Source organism: Canis lupus, chromosome 25, assembly GCF_011100685.1.
Source record: "Canis lupus familiaris isolate Mischka breed German Shepherd chromosome 25, alternate assembly UU_Cfam_GSD_1.0, whole genome shotgun sequence".
Classification (NCBI taxonomy): Eukaryota; Metazoa; Chordata; class Mammalia; order Carnivora; family Canidae; genus Canis; species Canis lupus.
In genome coordinates this window covers 43,636,126-43,654,460 of record NC_049246.1, presented here as the reverse complement: position 1 = coordinate 43,654,460, position 18,335 = coordinate 43,636,126, and the positions used below count along the sequence as shown (strand labels likewise).

The 18,335-nt window shown below is 56.4% G+C and overlaps 1 protein-coding gene and 2 long non-coding RNA genes across 9 annotated transcripts; 2 read left to right on the top strand and 1 right to left on the bottom strand.

Moving 5' to 3' along the window:
- The first annotated feature begins 3,580 nt into the window (after positions 1-3,580).
- Positions 3,581-10,804, top strand: LOC111092396. Its single transcript, XR_005378818.1, has 3 exons — positions 3,581-4,198; positions 4,372-4,518; positions 10,427-10,804. It is a non-coding gene; the product is annotated as an uncharacterized LOC111092396 (long non-coding RNA).
- On the top strand, positions 8,504-9,454 carry LOC102152002. 7 transcript variants are annotated; one of them, XR_005378815.1, is made up of 3 exons: positions 8,504-8,559; positions 8,943-9,071; positions 9,222-9,454. It is a non-coding gene; the product is annotated as an uncharacterized LOC102152002 (long non-coding RNA). The 7 variants fall into 7 exon arrangements; XR_005378814.1 differs by lacking the exon at positions 8,504-8,559 and adding an exon at positions 8,580-8,649; XR_005378817.1 differs by lacking the exon at positions 8,504-8,559 and adding an exon at positions 8,657-8,873 and having other exon boundaries at positions 8,982-9,061.
- Positions 10,805-16,093: 5,289 nt separating the features above from the next.
- Positions 16,094-17,411, bottom strand: TEX44 (testis expressed 44). The gene has a single exon (XM_038573082.1). The coding sequence runs from the start codon at positions 17,355-17,357 to the stop codon at positions 16,230-16,232; it is 1,128 nt and encodes a 375-aa protein (XP_038429010.1). The 5' UTR covers positions 17,358-17,411; the 3' UTR covers positions 16,094-16,229.
- Positions 17,412-18,335: the final 924 nt, after the last annotated feature.

Sequence of the window (18,335 nt, the reverse complement as noted above, 5' to 3'; positions counted from 1 at the left end):
TTAGACAACTTAGGCCTTGTTATCTAAGACCTTGCACAGGACTTGCACCCCTTTGCAAGGTGTAGTGAGAAGGAAGGAGAAGCCAGGATGTCACCATTTGGGGAACTGGATTGTGTTCCTGCTTCCAGCCACCCTTTCAGGGCAGTCAGGTTCCCTCACGAGACCGTTTAGGACACAAGCTAAGGCACCAGGGAAGGAGGAAAGGAGCGCACTCAAGGGCTGCAGCGACATCCCTCCCACCCCAGCGAGAGAGCCCTGGGCCTCCTGGATCTGGACGTTCCTTATCCCTCGGCCTCCTCCCACCTCTACCTCTTGATCTTTGGCCACGTGGGGCCGCCTCCGGTTGGGCCGCGGGGAGGGGCCAGCCAGGGCTTCCCAAACCCCCACGTGGCCAGGCACCCGCTTAACCCAGAACCCCTTCCTCCGCCCAGGCGGTCCCCTCGCCACCATGCCCCGGGCTGGAGGCCACCCGGAGCGTCTGCCTTGCGTGCTAGGGCGTAGCAAGCCTCGCTCCGAGGCAAACACGGTTCCCTCCGCTTTTCCCGCCAGCAGGGCCGAGTAACGGCCGAGGCTCCCCGGCGCGCAAGGCCCCGCCGCGCAGAGACCACACCGAACGGGGCGCAGCTGGACAGGATGGGGCTGCGGGCACAGTGCCCGCCCTCACCCCCAGGACACCCCCTTTCCGCCTCTCTCCCCTTCCTTCCTGAGGCTGGGGAGGGGGTTCGCGGCGCAGAGGAGCTCACTGCCGCGAGGGTGCCCGGCTTCCCGCGGGGGCTGCGTCCCGGGGCGGTTCCCGGCCTCCCACCGCCCCGCCTGCGCCCCTGCCCCGCGGGAGAAACGCGAGGCCCTTCTACAGCCGGAGGAGCGGCGGCCCGGCTCCGCGGACCCCGCCGCCATCCGACCTCGCCCCACAACGCGCACCCCCGGCAGGGCCACGGGGCGCCATCTGCGCTTCCCCAAGAGACGGGGCGCGCGGGCCGGGGGGTCAACTTAGCGCACAAATGTAGGGCTCGGGGGTCGCGGGTCTTGGCTTTGGGGACGGGGCGGGGGGACGGAGCGTTGCGGCCGGAGAGGGCTCGGCCTCCCGCTGGGGATCGCGGGGGTCCTGCCGAGGGCGCCGCTCCTCCATGCTCCAGTGGGGCCCTGGAAAAACCCCGCGCGCGGGGGAGAGGCGGGCCAGCTCGTAAGGACGGCGGGAACAAAGGCGGCCCGCGGCCGGATGCAGTCATGGAAAAACCCAACGGGGCGCCGGGGCGGGGGCGGCAGGGGAGAGGCGGCGCGCGCCCCGCAGCCCTGCCACCCCCGCGGCCGGCCCGGGCGGGGCTGCTCTCGGCCCCCGCCCCGGAGCGCTCCCGGCCGGCGGAGCGCGGAGGCCCGGCAAAACCGAGACCGCTGGACCGGGAGGGGAGGCCCGCGCCTGGGGCCGGAGAACCCGGGGCCCCCACGCTCCGGATGCTTTCGGCCGCGAGGCGAGGGCAGGGTGGCCCGGGCTGGTACCCGCCTGGCACACGCAGCGCCGCACACGCCACCTGGCAGCTGCGGCACCCGGGGCGGCCGGCCCGTAGGGGGCGCACGGACCCCCGCGCGCAGGCCCGGACGCGTGTTCGGCGGCGCGCACGCTCCTCCTGCACACACAGGATCACTTACACGCACGTGCGCACTGACACGCGAGCTGCCCCTCGCTCCCGGGGCAGAGCGAGGGAAAGGGTCCGAGCGAGAGGGGCCCGAGTGGTTGTTGGTTAGGGCGCTCCCGGGGTGGAGCAGGAGCAGCTCAAGCCGGGGGCGGAGCCTGAGCAGAAGCGGCCGTTGGGCTCCCACCCCCGCCCCGCGCTGCAGGTGTGGGACTGGGCCACCTGGGCCGACGGCGTGCCCAGGTTCCGCCCGGGGCTGGAGTTTCCCGCCGGCGCGGGGTGCTTCCTGCCCTGGTCTCGTGAACCTGCCTGCAGACAGGGAGGCAGCACGGTGGGGGTGGGGGGATGGGTTTATGCATTAAAGGAAAGTGTTGGCTCGAGTTGGACCTAGTGACTCCTGAGGCCTTTTCCAGCTCTGACTTGTTATGAAGAAGGAACTGGACCCAGAGGCCATAAAAGGAGTTGGTGGGAGCCGAGAAGAAAGTCGTTGGCCCCAACCACAGCTCTTCTCGGTTCAAATGTCCCCTTGTTTATTTGCGCTGCCCCTTGCCGCAGGGTGCCAAGGGGCCAAGCCGAATCTGTGGGGTCTCTGGGGGTGGGGAAGGGATGTTGAATTTGAGGCTAGGATCAGGGGAGACCCCAGAATCTGTCAGAACGGGAGGCTGCTGTGTTGGGGGGCAGGTAGGGATCCCTGACGGCCAGAGAGCAATGAAACGGGAGACCGTGACTTCAGAAGTTTCGAGAAGGGGCCATTTTTCTGAGCTGGCTGTTGGAATTGTTGCTGGCACACAGCAGGGAATGCGGTAGAGAGGTTATGGCCACCACTCAATACAGGATCGACGGAAGCAGGGACACCAGCCACGTGACAGGGCCAGAGGAGCTGGCATCTACTCGTGGTCCCTTTGGGAATTGAGGTTGGATTCAGATGACCCAGCTCTGCCTCTCCCTAGCCTCCCGATTTGGGGGAATCTCATCTAGCATCTTTGGCCCTCAGCTCCCTCATCTGTAAAATGGGAACAAGAGCTCCTGCAGACTCAGGTCTCCTGAGTGTCGTGGGGGTTGAAAGTGTGTATAACAACGTGCATGGGACGCCTGGATGGCTCAGCGGTTGAGTGTCTGGCTTCGGCTCAGGGCATGATCCTGGGTCAACGGATCGAGTCCCGCATCAGGCTCCCTGCACGGAGCCTGCTTCTCCCTCTGCCTGTCTCTGCCTCTCTCTCTGTGTCTCTCGTGAATAAATAAAATCTTTAAAAAAAAAAAAAAAAAAGGACAACGTGTATAAGTCCTCCTCCCATCTTGCCTTCCCTCCTTTTCCACTTCTCAGAGCCCCTGGTGCTTGCTCGCTAAGACTCCTTCCAAGTCCTAGTTTCTGGTGAGCAGGTGGGGTCGGGTGGGACGAAGGCTGGGGAGCAGCGCCCTCTAGTGGTCAATACCAGGAGGTCCAGTCAGTGCCTGAAGACAGGCCCAGCCTAACCGGGTTAGTGCCCCAGGGTACCTGGGAAGTTAGAGCCTCCCCGAGGGCTGATCGCGGGGGCTACTACTCCGCGAGGCCTTCCTTTCGGATTCCCGACAGCGATCTCTCCTCTGGCCCCTGGCGGCCCAGCTTCTGCAGCTTTCACTGGCTTCTCTCCCTTCTGCCCCGGAGGAGTCTATGCACTTAGCATTCATACTCGGTTTTATAGCCCGCAAAAAACACTTTGACACACATTACTTGTCCCTGAGGTGTGCTGGCCCTGGGTGGTGAAGGCGCTAGGTGGACAGAGGATCGTGGTTTAGAGGGTGGCTCCGGCGCGGGGGACTGCTTGGGATCATGCCTCTTCCGTCCAGCTCCGTAACCAGGGCGACGTTCAAAACATTGAATAATCAGTAGGGCAGGCAGCGACCAATCAGAACAGGCCCTGTGTGGACGCCAGGTACCGCCAAATGCGTGTGTACCTGCTGAAGATTCTGGAATAACCCCAGCCTCACGGGGCCTCGATTTCTTCATCTGCAGTATTGGCAGGGAGGTTGTAACAGTGCGGTCGTGAAGACAGAATTAGTTAACTCATGGAAACGATTGAGAAACCAGTGTCTGACACATAGAAAGCACCAGATATTAGCTTTATTACTGGTCTGAGCTCTTCTCAGACTCAGTGACTCAGGGTGGCTGGCACTTTTAAGGGAGACTCCTCAAGTGAGCCCACTCTGTGCACCCGGCTTCACCTCCGGGCTCACCTCCCGCCTTCCCCACCTCCTTGTCTGGCCCTCCAGTTATTCTACTCTCTAGAATGGCTTCACAAACTTTACTGTGCATCCGAATTTCTGGAGGATCTTACTAAGCCGCAAACTGATTCAGGAGGTCTGGGTGGGGCCTGGGATTCTAACTTTCCTATAAGCTCCCAGGTGGTACTGATGCGGGTCCGAGAGGCAAGACTCCAGAAGATCCGTGCAGATCCAAAAGTGTCAGCTAGTTGACTTGTAAATATTTACTGAGCACCTACTCGATGTAAGGCGGTGTGGGGATCCAAACAAGTCGGAGGACTGGCCTCCACCCTCAAGCAGCAAAGAGGCTATTGCACAAACACCAGGTAGGAGCAATCAAGCCGAAGGGCAAACATGCGCCAAACAGCAGGTGGTACGTGCAGTGAATCCCTTCTCTGCCCAGTAGCTGGAGTGAGGCTTTAAACAGGTAATTGCCATAATTACCCTGCTTAAAACCACCCAATGAATTATTCTGGATTTTTCTGGATTCTTCTTCCAGGCCCTACCTCTTCTGGCCTTGCCTCTGGCCTCATCTCTCAGCACTCACTTTATTCTAAACTCACCATTTGTTCCTGTGAACCCAACATCCCAACTTCCTGAGAGCCTTTGAACTTGCTTGGGTTGATCATGCTTGTCCTTCAAACTGGTGAGTGCCTGGCCTCTTATTGCCTCCTCAGAGAGACCTTCCTCGTCCCCAGAGGAAGTTTGATCTAAAGTAACTGCCTCCAGGGCACATGGGTGGCTCAGTGGTTGAGCCTCTGCCTTTGACTCACTCAGTATGTGATCCTGGGATCTTGGGATCGAGTCCCGCATCAGGCTCCCTGCAGGGAGCCTGCTTCTCCCTCTGCCTGTGTTTTTGCCTCTCTCTCCATGTAGCTCATAAATAAATAAACAAAATCTTTTTTGAAAATTTATTTTTATTATTTTTTAAAGATTTTCTTTATTTATTCATGAGTGACACACACACACACAGAGACAGAGACAGAGACAGAGACAGAGATACAGGCAGAGGGAGAAGCAGGCTCCACGCAGGGACTCGATCCCGGGTCTCCAGGATCACACCCTGGGCTGCAGGCGGCACTAAACCACTGAGCCACCCGGGGTGCCCCCCAAATAAATAAAATCTTAAAAAAAAAGTCTGTCCCCAGATCAGATATTCTCTATTGTATCATTCTGTTGTTGTTTAGAACTTCTTTTTTTTTTTTTTTAAGATTTTATTTATTTATTCATGATAGTCACACAGAGAGAGACAGAGAGGCAGAGACACAGGCAGAGAGAGAAGCAGGCTCCATGCACCGGGAGCCTGACGTGGGATTCGATCCCGGGTCTCCAGGATCGCGCCCTGGGCCAAAGGCAGGCGCCAAACCGCTGCGCCACCCAGGGATCCCTGTTCAGTAGAACTTCTAAGTTGGAAGTTATCGCATTGTATTTTTGGTTGCTTTATGTCTGCTCCGTGAAGGCAGAGGTATTTGCCTGCCTTATTCTGCTTTACCCCCAGGCTTAGAACAGCATCTGATGCATAGTAGGTCTTAAGTGAAGATCTGTTGAGTGAAGAACAACCGGTCTAGGGCAATTAAAAAGGTGGGAGGGGCCCATAGATGCCTCAGGTGGGTAAGAGACTTCATAGGCTAGTGTACAGGAAGTCTAGCAGGGAGCTGTCCTGGGGTCACCTCTGTGGAAGGGTCGGGGAGGTGGCAGGAGCAGGAAGAAGGAGAAGTGGGGCTGCAGACTCCCAGGCAGGGGAGGTCTTTTACCATTGTCCCCATTGATCCTAGGGTGAAGATGAACCCAATGGGCTGAGGCAGAGATTCCTTCCCCTGATTCCCCGAGGGCGAAGTGAGATGTACCCTGGGTGTGACATAGACCTTAAGAGGCTGTAAACACGCCCTTGACTTTTGTTCTTCTATGTTGTTTTAATGTTGATTAGTGCCAAACCCTCATCAATCAGCTGCTACATTTCACATTTCACCATCTTACAGAGATGCCTCATATATTTTTTCAAGAGCAAGTGTTCTTCAGCTGAAAATAGAGAACCAAACATCTGGCATTTGCATAAATAAACATTTCTGGAAGTAGTCTATGATTTGGTCCTTTGATGGGAAGGTATTGGACACATTCTCTCCATGTGATATCTGCTGGGCCTGAGGACCCCTAGCTCAGTTTATGAGGAATGGGTGGTTAAGAAAGTGCCCCCCAGGGGATCCCTGGGTGGCGCAGCGGTTTGGCGCCTGCCTTTGGCCCAGGGCGTGATCCTGGAGACCCGGGATCGAATCCCACATTGGGCTCCCGGTGCATGGAGCCTGCTTCTCCCTCTGCCTGTGTCTCTGCCTCTCTCTCTCTCCCTGTGTGCCTATCATAAATAAATAAAAAAAAATTTAAAAAAAAATTATAAAAAAAAGAAAGTGCCCCCCAAAGTGGTTGGCCACAGCATGGGGAGAAGCTAACAGATGGACCCTGACAGAGGGAACGAGTGGACTCTGCAGGAAGACGCCTTGCTGGGTGTCTAGGGCTTGCCAGTTGGGTGGGGCGGGTTTGGGAGTGTACAACCCATGCAGTCACTCGAGGCCCCAGAGCTTGTTTCAATGCTCTATTGTCACCATCTTGACATTCCCTTTTTTTTTTTTTAAGTTTATTTATTTAGGGGCGCCTGGGTGGCTCAGTCAGTTAAGCATCCCAGGGTCCTGAGATCCAGCCCCTCATCAGGCTTCCTGCTTAGCGGGGAGCCTGCTTCTCCCTCTCTCTCTGCCTGCCACTCCCCCTGCTTGTGTTCTCTTCCTCTCTCTATCAAATAAATAAATAAAATAAAATAAAATAAGTTTATTTATTTATTTTTAAGTACTGTCTACACCCAACATGGGGCTAGAACTCCTGACCCCGAGATCAAGAGTTGCATGCTTTTCCAACTGAGTCAGCTAGATGCCCCCCACCCCTATCTTGACATTAATACTTTTTGAACAAGGGACCTTGCATTTTCATTTTGCCCTAGGCCCCACAAATTATGTAGCTGGTTCTGAGCACCAGCTCTGGTTCCTAGGCCCGGGGCCCGTTCCCAAGGAATCCTCTGGGGGAGTCTGGCGGATCTGGGTAGGAGGTGCGCCTGGCTGCATCCTAGAACAGGTCCTGTCTGTGAAACTAGGAATGGAGCCTGCTTCACCCAGAGGAGAGGAGAGGACGAGGGCTTCAGGCTTTTCTCAAGTGAGGATCAGGCTGTGGAAATTCACTGCCTGGGAAAGATAGTCCAGAGGCTGCTCTCTCAGAGATACCGGATGTTTCTGGTCCTCAGAGCCCCTGGTCGGCAGACTGTTGACAAGAGATGTGAAGGTTTATAGGGACGGGGCAGATGCCTCCCTTGGGTGGGACAGGCGAGCGGCCGGGGCTCCTGGGCAAACAGCGGGTCTGGACATTGATGCATTCCAGTTCTCTGAGACCTGGACCCAGATATCCAGGTCCCTGGATCCAGCCTGGTCTGGCCCATTGTGCCAGGGGAGGTGGTGGTGGCTCCCTGGAGACAGACTGCAGGAGGCTTGATGTTATCCTCTTGTACCAGGTGCCATTAGTGGGAAGGGCCTGAGAGGCCTGGCTAGCCTGCATTGCCTGTCTTGAGAGCCCGTTACAGCCCCCTGTGGCCCTAGGGGCCCTCCTGGCAACCTGAGGCCAGCTCTCAGGCCCACATTTGGGTCACTGCTTTGTTTTTGCGCACCTGATGGTCTTTCTGCTCCTGCTGTGTCTTGTTCCTCACCTTCTTCCACTCCAGATTTGAACCTTATCCTCTCTCCTCTATGGCTGATGTCACCTGCCTCAGTGTCCGCACATACGCGTCACTTTCACCCTCTTGCAGTTCGTCCTTAGTGGGCAGGACTGGGGCCCGTTTCCTACATCGTCCCTCGGTCATTTTTGAACAAGGGGACCTCTCATTTCTGCATTGTGCTCCCCGCCCCTCCGATTATGGAGCCCATCTGCTGATGCGCTCTCCAGGGCACGGAGGACAGGTAGGGAGGCGCTGGAGATCGGAGCGCCACGTGGGGTTGCGAGCGCCCGGGAGTGCTGTGCTGAGCGCCTACTGTGTGCAGCGGGGTTGGGGGCGGGGGGGCCGGGCCGCTGCACACAGAAGCCCCTTTCTTCCCCCAGTTTACCCAGGAGGGCGTTTATAAGTAGGACAAAGCCCGCCGGTGCAGGGCCTCCCCCTCGGGCGTGGGGAGAGAGCCGGGGCGGCAGGGAGCGGAGGAGGGGCGTCCTCCCGTGGGGCGCAGACGCCGCCCCGCCCGGGTCGCCGGCCTCCGGGAGCTGAAAGGGCCTCTGTGTTCTGTCCCCCGCCTGCCCGCGGGCCAGCGGCGCATTTCCTCGGCTGCGCCAGACCCCGGAGGCTCCGCAGCCCCTCTGGGGACAGACACAAATAGTTCCCGGCCCAGCTGCCCGGCCAGTTACCTTGGGAACCAAACTCAATCGCCTGACGTCACCGGCCGTTGCGTAGCAACCGGGCCAGGCTCCCCCTCCCGCGGCCCCCGCCCTGCGCGGAGGTCTCGGTCGCCGGGGACACGGCGGGGCGGGGCGGGGCGGGGCGGGGCTCGCGGTCCTCGCGGTCCCCGCCGTCCTCGCCGCCCCCCGCCCGCCCGGCCGCGCCCCGGCGCCCCCCGCGCGGCCCGGGGGACCCTCGGCAGCCGCCCTTGTCCCCCAGAGCGAGGCCTTGGTGCGCCCCCGGCTGCCTGCCCCCGGTTTCGGGCCAGCGGCGTTTCTGAGGCCGCGCGACCTGGGCGCCTGCTCTGGCCCCGGGCAGCAGGTGGCAGGACCGGGCGGTTTCCCTCCCCGCCACTCGGTCGCCCAGGAAATCTGTCGCTTGGCCACCTGCCGGGGGGAGGGGGGGGACACCGGCCCGGCTCGCGCCACTCGGCTCCGTCCCTGGCTCGTCCCTGGCTCGTCCCGGGTTCGCTCTTCCGGACCCCGGCGTCCGCGCCGTGACACCCGCCTCCTGGCCCCGGCTGCGGCCGACCAGGCCACCCCTGGGTGAGGGCCGGGGGGGTGGGGGGCACCTGAGCACCTCGCTTGAGTTTCTGGCCTGGGCCTTGTTCTTAGGCTGCTCTGGCCCCCTCCCATCTCTGTTCCACGCCGTAGCCGGGCATTACGCGCTGAATCCCAAAGCCCAGAACCATCCAGGGGCCAGCGATTATGATCTGTCCCTGAGTTGGGGACAGGTGAGGCTAGGTAGGGAGAGATGGATGGGGGGCTACCGGATGAGGCTCAGGGAATCCCTCAAATGCTGAGGGAACCAGAGATAAGGGAACAAAGCAGGTCACCCTGCCCTAGCTGTATTGGGGGGGACGTGTCTTTTTTTTTTTTTTTTTTTTATGACAGCCACCTGTGACCAACAAAGACTAATCAGACCCTAAAAAGAAGGAAGCCATTAAGGATGTTATCACCAGTCCTTCCTCAAAGCAAGACGTCACAAGAATGCTAAGGCCACCAGCTCCCTGGTCAGTTCTAAATAAAACAGTCAGTGGAGGCCCTGGCAACCCTTTCCGGAGCCCGCTCACTCCTGAGAACTTCTTCTGTATCCTTGCTTAATAAACTTCTGTCGCTTTACTCACTCCCCTTTGTCCTCGAGATTCATTCTTTGGCTCTGAGAGACAAGAACCTCTCTCTCCCGCCTCACCACCATGCCCTCCCCTCATCTGCCTCAACTTACCCATCTTTGGCCAGGGGTCCTCCTCCTGCTAACTTCCTCTCCTTGCTAGAGGACCTTGCTTATCTTGTTCAGTTTCAGTATGGTGGAGGCCATCTGTGGGAGGTGTTTTTCCTCACCAGAAACTATATTTTGACAAGTACTAATAAAATGCAGGTGGTCAGAGGCAAAACCAGGTGTTTTAAGTGAATCCTATTTCCTCATTGGTTGATATTTAAAATTCAGAGTTGCAAAGGAGCATTTTTTAATTCATGGAGTTGGAGTACAGTTGAGAATGCCTCAGATCTTTCTGAAGCATGTGGTCAAAGGAAACTTCTGGGAAAGGTAGTTTTTATCTGAAGACCCCCATTCAGTTAGTTGCAGGGGTGGGGGGAGAGGTTGGAGCAGTACCGTCTACAGTGAGGACAAAGGAAAGCCAAGAGGGGACAGACAGGCTTCCTTAACTCCTTCTCCTCTCTGGGAGGGACACAGCGTCTGCTTCTCCCTCTGTCTCTGTCCCTTTCTTGTGCTCTCTCTCTCTCAAATAAACAAATAAACAAACAAACAAACAAAATCTTTTGTCTCTGCCTCGCCCCTGCCTACTTCCTGGCACAGAATTTCTAAAGCTCTTGGAATTCCCTAAGCAGCGAGAGGGATGTGAGGAGCATATTTTGTTATCCATACTATGCCCCTTTCAAAGATACCTGAGTTTATGCGAATTGACTCTTGGAGATGGGGGCGGCTGGTCACCAAGGAGCCAATCCTGGAATTAGAGAGGTAAAACCCTCAGCACCCCCTCTCCCATCTCTGGGAAGAAAAGAGGGGCTGGGGATTGGGCCAATGATTTAATCGGCTGTGCCTATATAATGGAATTTCTTTCTTTCTTTCTTTTTTTTAGAGATTTTATTTATTCATGAGAGACACAGAGACACAGGCAGAGGGAGAAGCAGGCTCCCTGCAGGGAGCCCCACGAGGGACTCGATCCCAGGTCTCCAGGATCACGCCCTGGGCTGAAGGCGGCGCTAAACCACTGAGCCACCAGGGCTGCCCTATATAACGGAATTTCCATAAAAACCTTAAACAGGAGAGTTTGAAGAGTTTCTGTGTTGGTGAAGGCTCCCACGAGTGGGATGGCGGTACACCGCAACTCCTGGCAGACAGAAACTCCTGTGCTGGAGACCCTTCTGGACCTTGCCCTGTGTACCTCTTCATCCGGTTGTTCATTTGTATCGTCTATGATATCCTTTATAATAAACCAGGAATAGTGTTTTCCTGAGTTCTGCGAGTTATTGTAGCCCATCATCCAACCAGAGGAGGGAGTCGTGGAAATCCCTGACTTGGTAGCCAGGTCAGAGAGAAGAGCGGGTACCTAGGGACCCGATACTTGCAAGTGGCACCTGAAGTGGGGCAATCTGGTGGGACTCACCCCTTAACCTGTAGGGTTTGTGTTAGCCCAAATGACCGCCAGAACTGAATAGTAGGACACCCAGGTGGGAGTCTGCAGAGAATTGGAGAACTGCTTGGTGTGGAAAACCCACACATTTGGTGTCAGAAGTGTTGTGGGTGGAGAAAATTTTCTTTGAACCCCCCTTTCTCTCACGAGGGCCTCCCAAATCTCCAAGCCAACGTCCCCGCGGCGGGGCCTCGGCCTTCTCTCCAGCAGAGGGCGCACCCTCCACTCTTAGGGGCTGGACGCTCAAGATCCTGGCAGCCTCGGAACTGGGGCTTCCTTTTAGCCCGGAGAGCATCCAGCCTCCCATTTAAATATGTAAAGACTTTAGTTTACTTTTACACTTTGTTACATCCCCCTGGGGGGACTGCCCTTAGCTGTGGTCACTTTTTTTTGGAGACGCTCTTTCCTGAAGAGAATCCAGGCCTTGTCCAGACAAACCTATAAACTTGACCACAATCACATGGTGACTTTAACCAATTAGCCAAGTGGCTGTAGACGAAACCATTAACATTGTTTTGTAAGGACAAAACAAAAACACTGACAAACATTTAGCCTTTTTTTTTTTCTTTTTACCATTCTCAAGATGGCATCAAATTTCTAACTTTTCTCACAACAAAGGTTTTATTTAAAAACATCTTTGAAGGGGCGCCTGCATGGCTCACTTGGTTGAGCATCTGCCTTCTGCTCAGGCCATGGTCCCAGGATCCTGGGACTGAGTCCCACATGGAGGTCTCTGCTTAGCGGGGAGCTTGCTTCTTCCTCTCCCTCTGCTGCTCCCCCTGCTTGTACTCTTTCTGTGTCAAATAAATAAAATCTTAAAAAACAAAAAACAAAAACCAAGCATCTTTGGGGATGACTGGCTGGCTCAGTCAGCTCAGCGTCCACCTTCGGCCCAGGTCATGATCCCAAGATCCTGGGATCTAGCCCCCCATCAAACCCCACATGAAGCTCCACATCCCGCTCCCTGCTTGGTGGGGAGCCTGCTTCTCCCTCTCCTTCTGCTGCTCCCCCTGCTGGTGCTTTCTCACTCTGTCATATAAATAAAATCTTTATTTTTTAAAAAAATATTTTATTTATTCATGAGAGACGCAGAGAGAAAGAGAGAGAGGCAGAGACACAGGCAGAGGGAGAAGCAGGCTCCATGCAGGGATCCCGATGTGGGACCCGATCCAGGGTCTCCAGGATCATGCCCTGGGCTGAAGGCGGCGCTAAACCGCTGAGCCACCAGGGCTGCCCAATAAATAAAATCTTAAAAAAAAAAAAAACATCTTTGAACTTTTGCCACAGTTTTAATTTGTAGGTCCCCTTCACCCCCCTGCCCCACGCATCTTAGATGGGAACAAAACTGGTCACAAGTTGGGTTCTCTGGAACGCAGGATCTGAGAGCCAGCGGGTGGAGGGGAGTGGAGTCTGCAGCGTGAACCCCAGGTTCCCCCCCCCACCGCCGGCCAGCCCCACAGGCATTCCAGAGCTGGAGTTGGACAGTCATACCGTAGACTCTGGCCCAGACTTGGCCACGATGGGGGGGACAGCTCTCTGAAGGAGCTGGCACTGAAGGCTGATCCTTGACTGCGCCCCCAGCAGCAGGGGGAACAGGTCCTTAATTGAAGGGGATGGACGACCCACCACAGTGTCCACTGTGCCACAGGGAGAGGCCACAGTGTCCCTTCTGCTGTGGGCCAGGACTGATCTGCGCCCTTCCCTTTGCCAAGCTGCAGCTCCTGTGGGGCTCGGAGGTCACGATGTTGGGCCCGTCCCCCTGGAACTCAGCCCGGCCTAAAAGTCTCTGTGCAGAACCTCTGCTTGCAGGCCGATCTCTCAGCGGCAGACAAACACCCAAAAGGGTGGGTGTTGATCCTGGAGAAACGCTGGTGGTTGTCAGGTGTGAGCTCTGGCATGTAAAGGAGAAAGAGTGGGCCCTTCGGCTCAGGTCATGACCCTGGGACCATGACTCCATGGGGCTCCCTCAGAGCCTGCTTCTTTCTTTCCCTCTCCCTCTGTCCCTCCCCACCCTGCTCCTGCTTTGTCTCCCTCTGTCTCAAATAAAACCTTAAAAATAAATAAATAAATGGGAAAGAGTGAGGGGGTTCCAGTTCCGTGGGGGTGAATTAATGACTTTGTCGAAGCTTCAGTTCTCAACACCAGAGAGTTCACTCCATTCAGCTGCCCAGTTATTCTTTCTTTTTTTTTTTTTAATTTTTAAAAAAGGTTTTATTTCTTTATTCATGAGAAACACACACACACACACACACACGCACACACACACACACACAGAGAGAAGCAGAGACACAGGCAGAGGGAGAAACAGGCTCCATGCAGGGAGCCTTATGTGGGACTCGATCCCAGGACCCCAGGATCATGCCCTCAGCCAAAGGCAGACGCTCAACCGCTGAGCCACCCAGGCATCCTCCACCCCATTATTCTGACCACTGCTCCTCCTTTCTCCCCCTTCCATGCCACCTTCTGTTCCCACTACCTGCTTCTCCCCCGTAATGCTTCCCTTGTTCCATATTTGGCCACCCAGAGGCCCGCATGGGCTTAGGCTGGATCACCCCCCTGCTCTGCTCCTGAGTCTCGGGAACCGCTTCCCTCTTGCTTGGGGAACCAGGCCTTTCCCCCAAGTTCCTGCCTGGGCCCTTTCCTTTCTGGCTCTGGCCTTCTTATCCAGAGCTGGGGTGCTCCCACTTCTGTCCATGTCTCACCCTCAGCCCCCAGTGTGCACGCCTGGCCTTCTCTCTGGGTGCACTAGTACCTGGATGCCTGGGTGGTGGGGGGTTCCACCTTCAGAGAAGATGTGCTGCCAGGAGGATTTGCAACATGACTGTTTATTGGGCAGTAAAGAGGAAGGCCGGAGCAAGCAGGGAAAGTCAGTCCTTGGCAATGAATGGTTCCATAGAAGCCTCTGTAGTTAGAATCACAGTGATTGCAAACACACACAGCACTCAACTGCGTGCCAGGCACTGTGCTGTGAACTTGACGCATTAAACTCACGTGGCCCTCAGGGCTGCCCGATGCCATAGGTACTGTTATTATTGACATTTTAGGGATAAGGAAACTGAGGCACAGGGAGATTAAGGTAACACAGTTCATAGGAGGTAGAGCAGGATTGGAGGCAGCAGGGCCCCCAAGGGCACACTCTTACAACTCTTCAACATGCAAAATGGTGTTGGTCTAGCAGCCCTTGTGGAGGGGGAGCCCTCACTGCCGGGCTGACCCTGGTGCCCCCCCCATTCCCCTAGGTGGGCGTGAGCCTCAGTGATTGGTGCCGGAGGGAGCACGGGGCCCAAACCCATCACAGCTGGTAAGAACAAGGCTTCTGTCTTTCCAGGAAGGTGGCTCAGCCGCCAGGAAAGTAGCCTGCTGGGGCGGGGCAGGGCGGGGGCAGGGGGCAAAGTTGCAGAGATGGAGCCCTGAGGACAGGGCCCAGCCTGGGTCCAGCAGCTCCCACCTGGGTGCTTTTCGGCTATTCCCAGCAGCTGATCTGGCTTGAGTTCGGTTTCTGTCCCTTCCAATCTTTCCTTCACCTTGCCAGTCTCTCTCTGCCAGACAGTGGCACTTACCTGGTTCAGAAATTGTGGAAAGCATTTGGGGTCTACCCTGGCAGCCTGGTCACCTGTTCTCGGCTCTGGGTTCAGCTCAGGTTGAGCTGCCCACCGCCCTCCCACACCTGCTTCAGCTTGTGTTCCCGTCCCCTCTGTCGGGGAACACCACCGCTCCTCTCTTTTCAGATCTGACTCAGTTGCTCCTCTGGAAGACCCTGATTACTAGGATCTAAATTGGTGATCTTCCTCCCCTGAAGTTTTCGCTTTCACTATGAAGACAGTTCATGTCTCACCTACTGGAAATAGCAGCTTCTGGAGAAGAGGGGGTAGACACACCTGGTCTGTCTTTGCATCCCCTTGGGGCCTGGTATCGCACTTCCTCGAGGGAGCCATCAGCGGGGTAGGGGTGGCAAAGGCACACCTCTGGGCGCTGGCCAGGTGACATCAATCACCCTGCAGGCCAGGTAGGTCTCTCTAAAGAGGGCAGCTGGGCTGCTGGTTGCTTTGAAAAAATAAGGCCTCTAGGTTTTTTTAAGAGAAGCAGGAATCTATTTTTTTAATCTGTCACTTTATGTTAAAATCTCCTGCCTTTTAAGTGTTAGCAATTAACACAAGATTTGAGAAACACCGTATAGGACAGGCAAATACATCGATGAGCCGGTTTCAGCCCAGGGCTCCCACTTGGAGACGGTGGAATGAATGATACCACGGCCAGGGCTGAGGCAGGGAGGGGTGCAGGGTGCGACTGGCACAGGCACCAGGGGCGAGAGTGGGGTTGATGTGCCACCGGAGCTCTGCTCACCAAGTCACCTGCCTCGTGTGGCACGGTATGCAGACAGAGGGTGGGCTGGTGGCTTTCCAACAACAGGTGCTCCCTTTCCAACAGAGACATTTATAAAGAAGCCTGGGTCTATGGTGACCGGCTTGTCCTAGTTTGCCTGGGATTTTCCTGGTTTTAAAATCTGAAAGTCCCATGTCCCAGGAACCCTTCACATCCCAGGCAAACAGGGATGGTTGGTCCCTCTACCTAGACCCCTTTTCCTGCCGTGTCCCCAGTCTACTGAGGATAGTAACGGCACGTGTAATGTGTGAGCTTATTAAGTGCCAGACACCATGTGTTAGGCCCTGCAATGTTTTCCTTACATCTCGTAAACACCCTCATGGTATGGATTCCTTATCTATCCTACTGGGGAGAACCGGAGATTCAGAGGGTGAAGTGACTTGCCCAGGACCAGTAACAGCATGAGGGTGTGAACCCACACTGGTCTGGCTCTGACCTCTCAATCCCACTTAGAGAGCTCCAGCAGGTCCCCCCCAACAGCCCCCGATGCCGGTAGGGCACCCCCCAGCCTGCTAGGCCAGCAGGCCCTGGGGAAGGGTCAGGCCTTACTTCCTCAGGAACATATTTACGTGGTTGGAGGTCTAGCCAGAGTCAATGTCTGCAAGTCTGAGACCCCTACACCTGGCCCTCCAGTCCTGCTAGGCTATTCTGTTTCTGGACTTTAACCTCCAGCCCCCCAGTGGGACAACCCGAGAAGCCCTTGGGGGACACCTTTCTGTGATTAGAAAATAAACGCTCTCCAGTGCTTTATTGCCTGATCCGGGGAGAGCTGGCCAGTGCAGGGGCGGGCAGGGGAGCAGGCATGCGGGGCCCTGGGCTCTCAGAGGCTGCCAAGCCGGCCCCTGGAGGGCTCCCTTATTGGGGTCTAGCCGGAGTTTGGGCTGGCATGGGCCTGGTGGGGAACGAGGTGGCTGGTCAGGTAGCGCACGGCCGAGCGGACGCCCTCTAGGGTCCTCTGCTCCACCCTCTCCAGCAGGTGGGTGACAGAGCGCAGGGCCAGGCTGGTCCCCGCCATCAGCCCAGAGGAGAAGGTGCTCCCCAGGATACTGGAGACGGAGCGCAGGCTGGGCCCCGGGCTGTGCAGCAGGTCTGTCACCGAGCTGTGGCCGGAGGCCAGCAGGGCCGAGGCCATGCCCACGGTGGTCTCAGACCACACGAGGACGTCTGCCAGGGAGCTGATGGACCCCTCGCCTCCGCCCAGCAGGCTGGTCATGGAGCGCATATAGCTGTCCTCCTCGTTGGCCATGCAAAGGCTGGAGTCGAGGGACCTCCCCCCCAGGGCCACCTCTTGGGGGCCGGGCGAGGGCGGGCCACTGCCTCCTGGGGCCACTGAAGGCCTCCTCAGGTCTCTGGAGCGCTCCCCCAAGTCCCCTTCAGTCACTCCCTGGGACTCAGCTCCTGGCAAAGCTTCGGTGTCAAGGCTCACGGGCTCCGGACGCTCAGGATCTGCCTCCATAGACTCGGTGGCGCTGGTGTCCTGACCGCGCGGCTGCCTAGCCGTGTCTGCCCCGCTCCCCACGGGCTGGGCATCCACGGCTCTGGAGGGCTGCACCTCAGCGCTTGGGGTGGTTGGGGCTGATTCCTGTTCTCTGTCCGGGATGCCTGCCGATTGTGGGGTCTCTTCTCTTGCCAGGGAGTCACGTTGGGAGGTCTGAAGGCCCTGAATCATCCTGGAATCTTGCCCTTGTCTATCCCATGCTGGGTCCTGGGGGCTTGTGGACATTTGTAGAGTGTTTGAGGCCTCTCTGGGCTCCTGGCTGTGCCCTTCAGCCACTGCATAGCTGTCCTGGTCCCCAGATGCTGATGTGGGTTTGGAGGTCACCGAATCGACAGAGGCCTGATCTACATCCTGCTGTTCAGGTGATGCTATGGCACCATTAGCCGCTGGTCCCACCTGATTTTGGGACCCCGCTCCTGGACCATCTGGGGATCTGCTGTTGCCGTCTGTGGGGATGCTGGCAGTTCTGGACTCTCTCGAGGGCGTGGTGGTCATCTAGGTCTTCTGTCACTTGCTCTGGCTGCAGAGTGGCCACAGCCCTGCCGGGCCAAGTTGTTCAGGTGGTGACATCACAGGGGGCTGTAGGCAGCTGGTGATGTCATAGCTATTTGCACAGCAAGGGTCCTGAGCCTCTGGAGTGGCTGTCCCAGTGGGCTGAGTCCGCAGGACAATCTATAGCTGAGTTTGCAGGTACATCATGAAAGAGAGGCAAGTTTTTTTTTTTTTTTTTTTTTAAGATTATTTATTTATTTATTCATGAGAGACAGAGAGAGGCAGAGACACGGGCAGAGGGAGAAGTAGGCTCCCTATGGGGAACCTGATGTGGGACTCAATCCCGGGATCCCGGGATCTGGACCTGAACCAAAGGCAGACGCTCAACTGCTCAGCCACCCAGGCATCCCAAGAGAGGCAAATGTTTTGGGAGAAAAGTGGATATATATAGGTACAGGTGCTGGTGCCCACAGGAACCATGGGACACAGATGTCGATTTATCATAAATATTCTAAGGAGCCAGCCCCAGTACCTGTCTGTCCATGCTGGTGACTGAGGACTCTGATTTGGCCAGTCTTTCTGCAGAGAGTCAGTTTCCCAGCAGTGGTGAGTTGAAATGAGTGAAGGCTGAGGGCCTGCACAGCCCCTGGCAATGACTGTCTTTGTTTTTGTTTTTGTTTTTTTTTAAGATTTATTTATTTATTCATGAGAGGCACAGAGAGAGGGAGAGACATAGGCAGAGGGAGAAGCAGGCTCCCTGCAGCCTGCTCAACTGCTGAGCCACCCAGGCATCCCAATGACTGTCTTTGGTGTGGGGTGCCATAGACTGAATGTTTGTGTTCCACCCCAAAATTCAGAGGTTGAAAGCTAATCTCCAATGTAATGGTATTTGGAGGTGGTTAGGTTGTGAGGATGGGACCCTCACAAACAGCATCGGTGCCCTTATAAAAAGCTGCCTGGTGCCCTCCTTCATGTGAAATG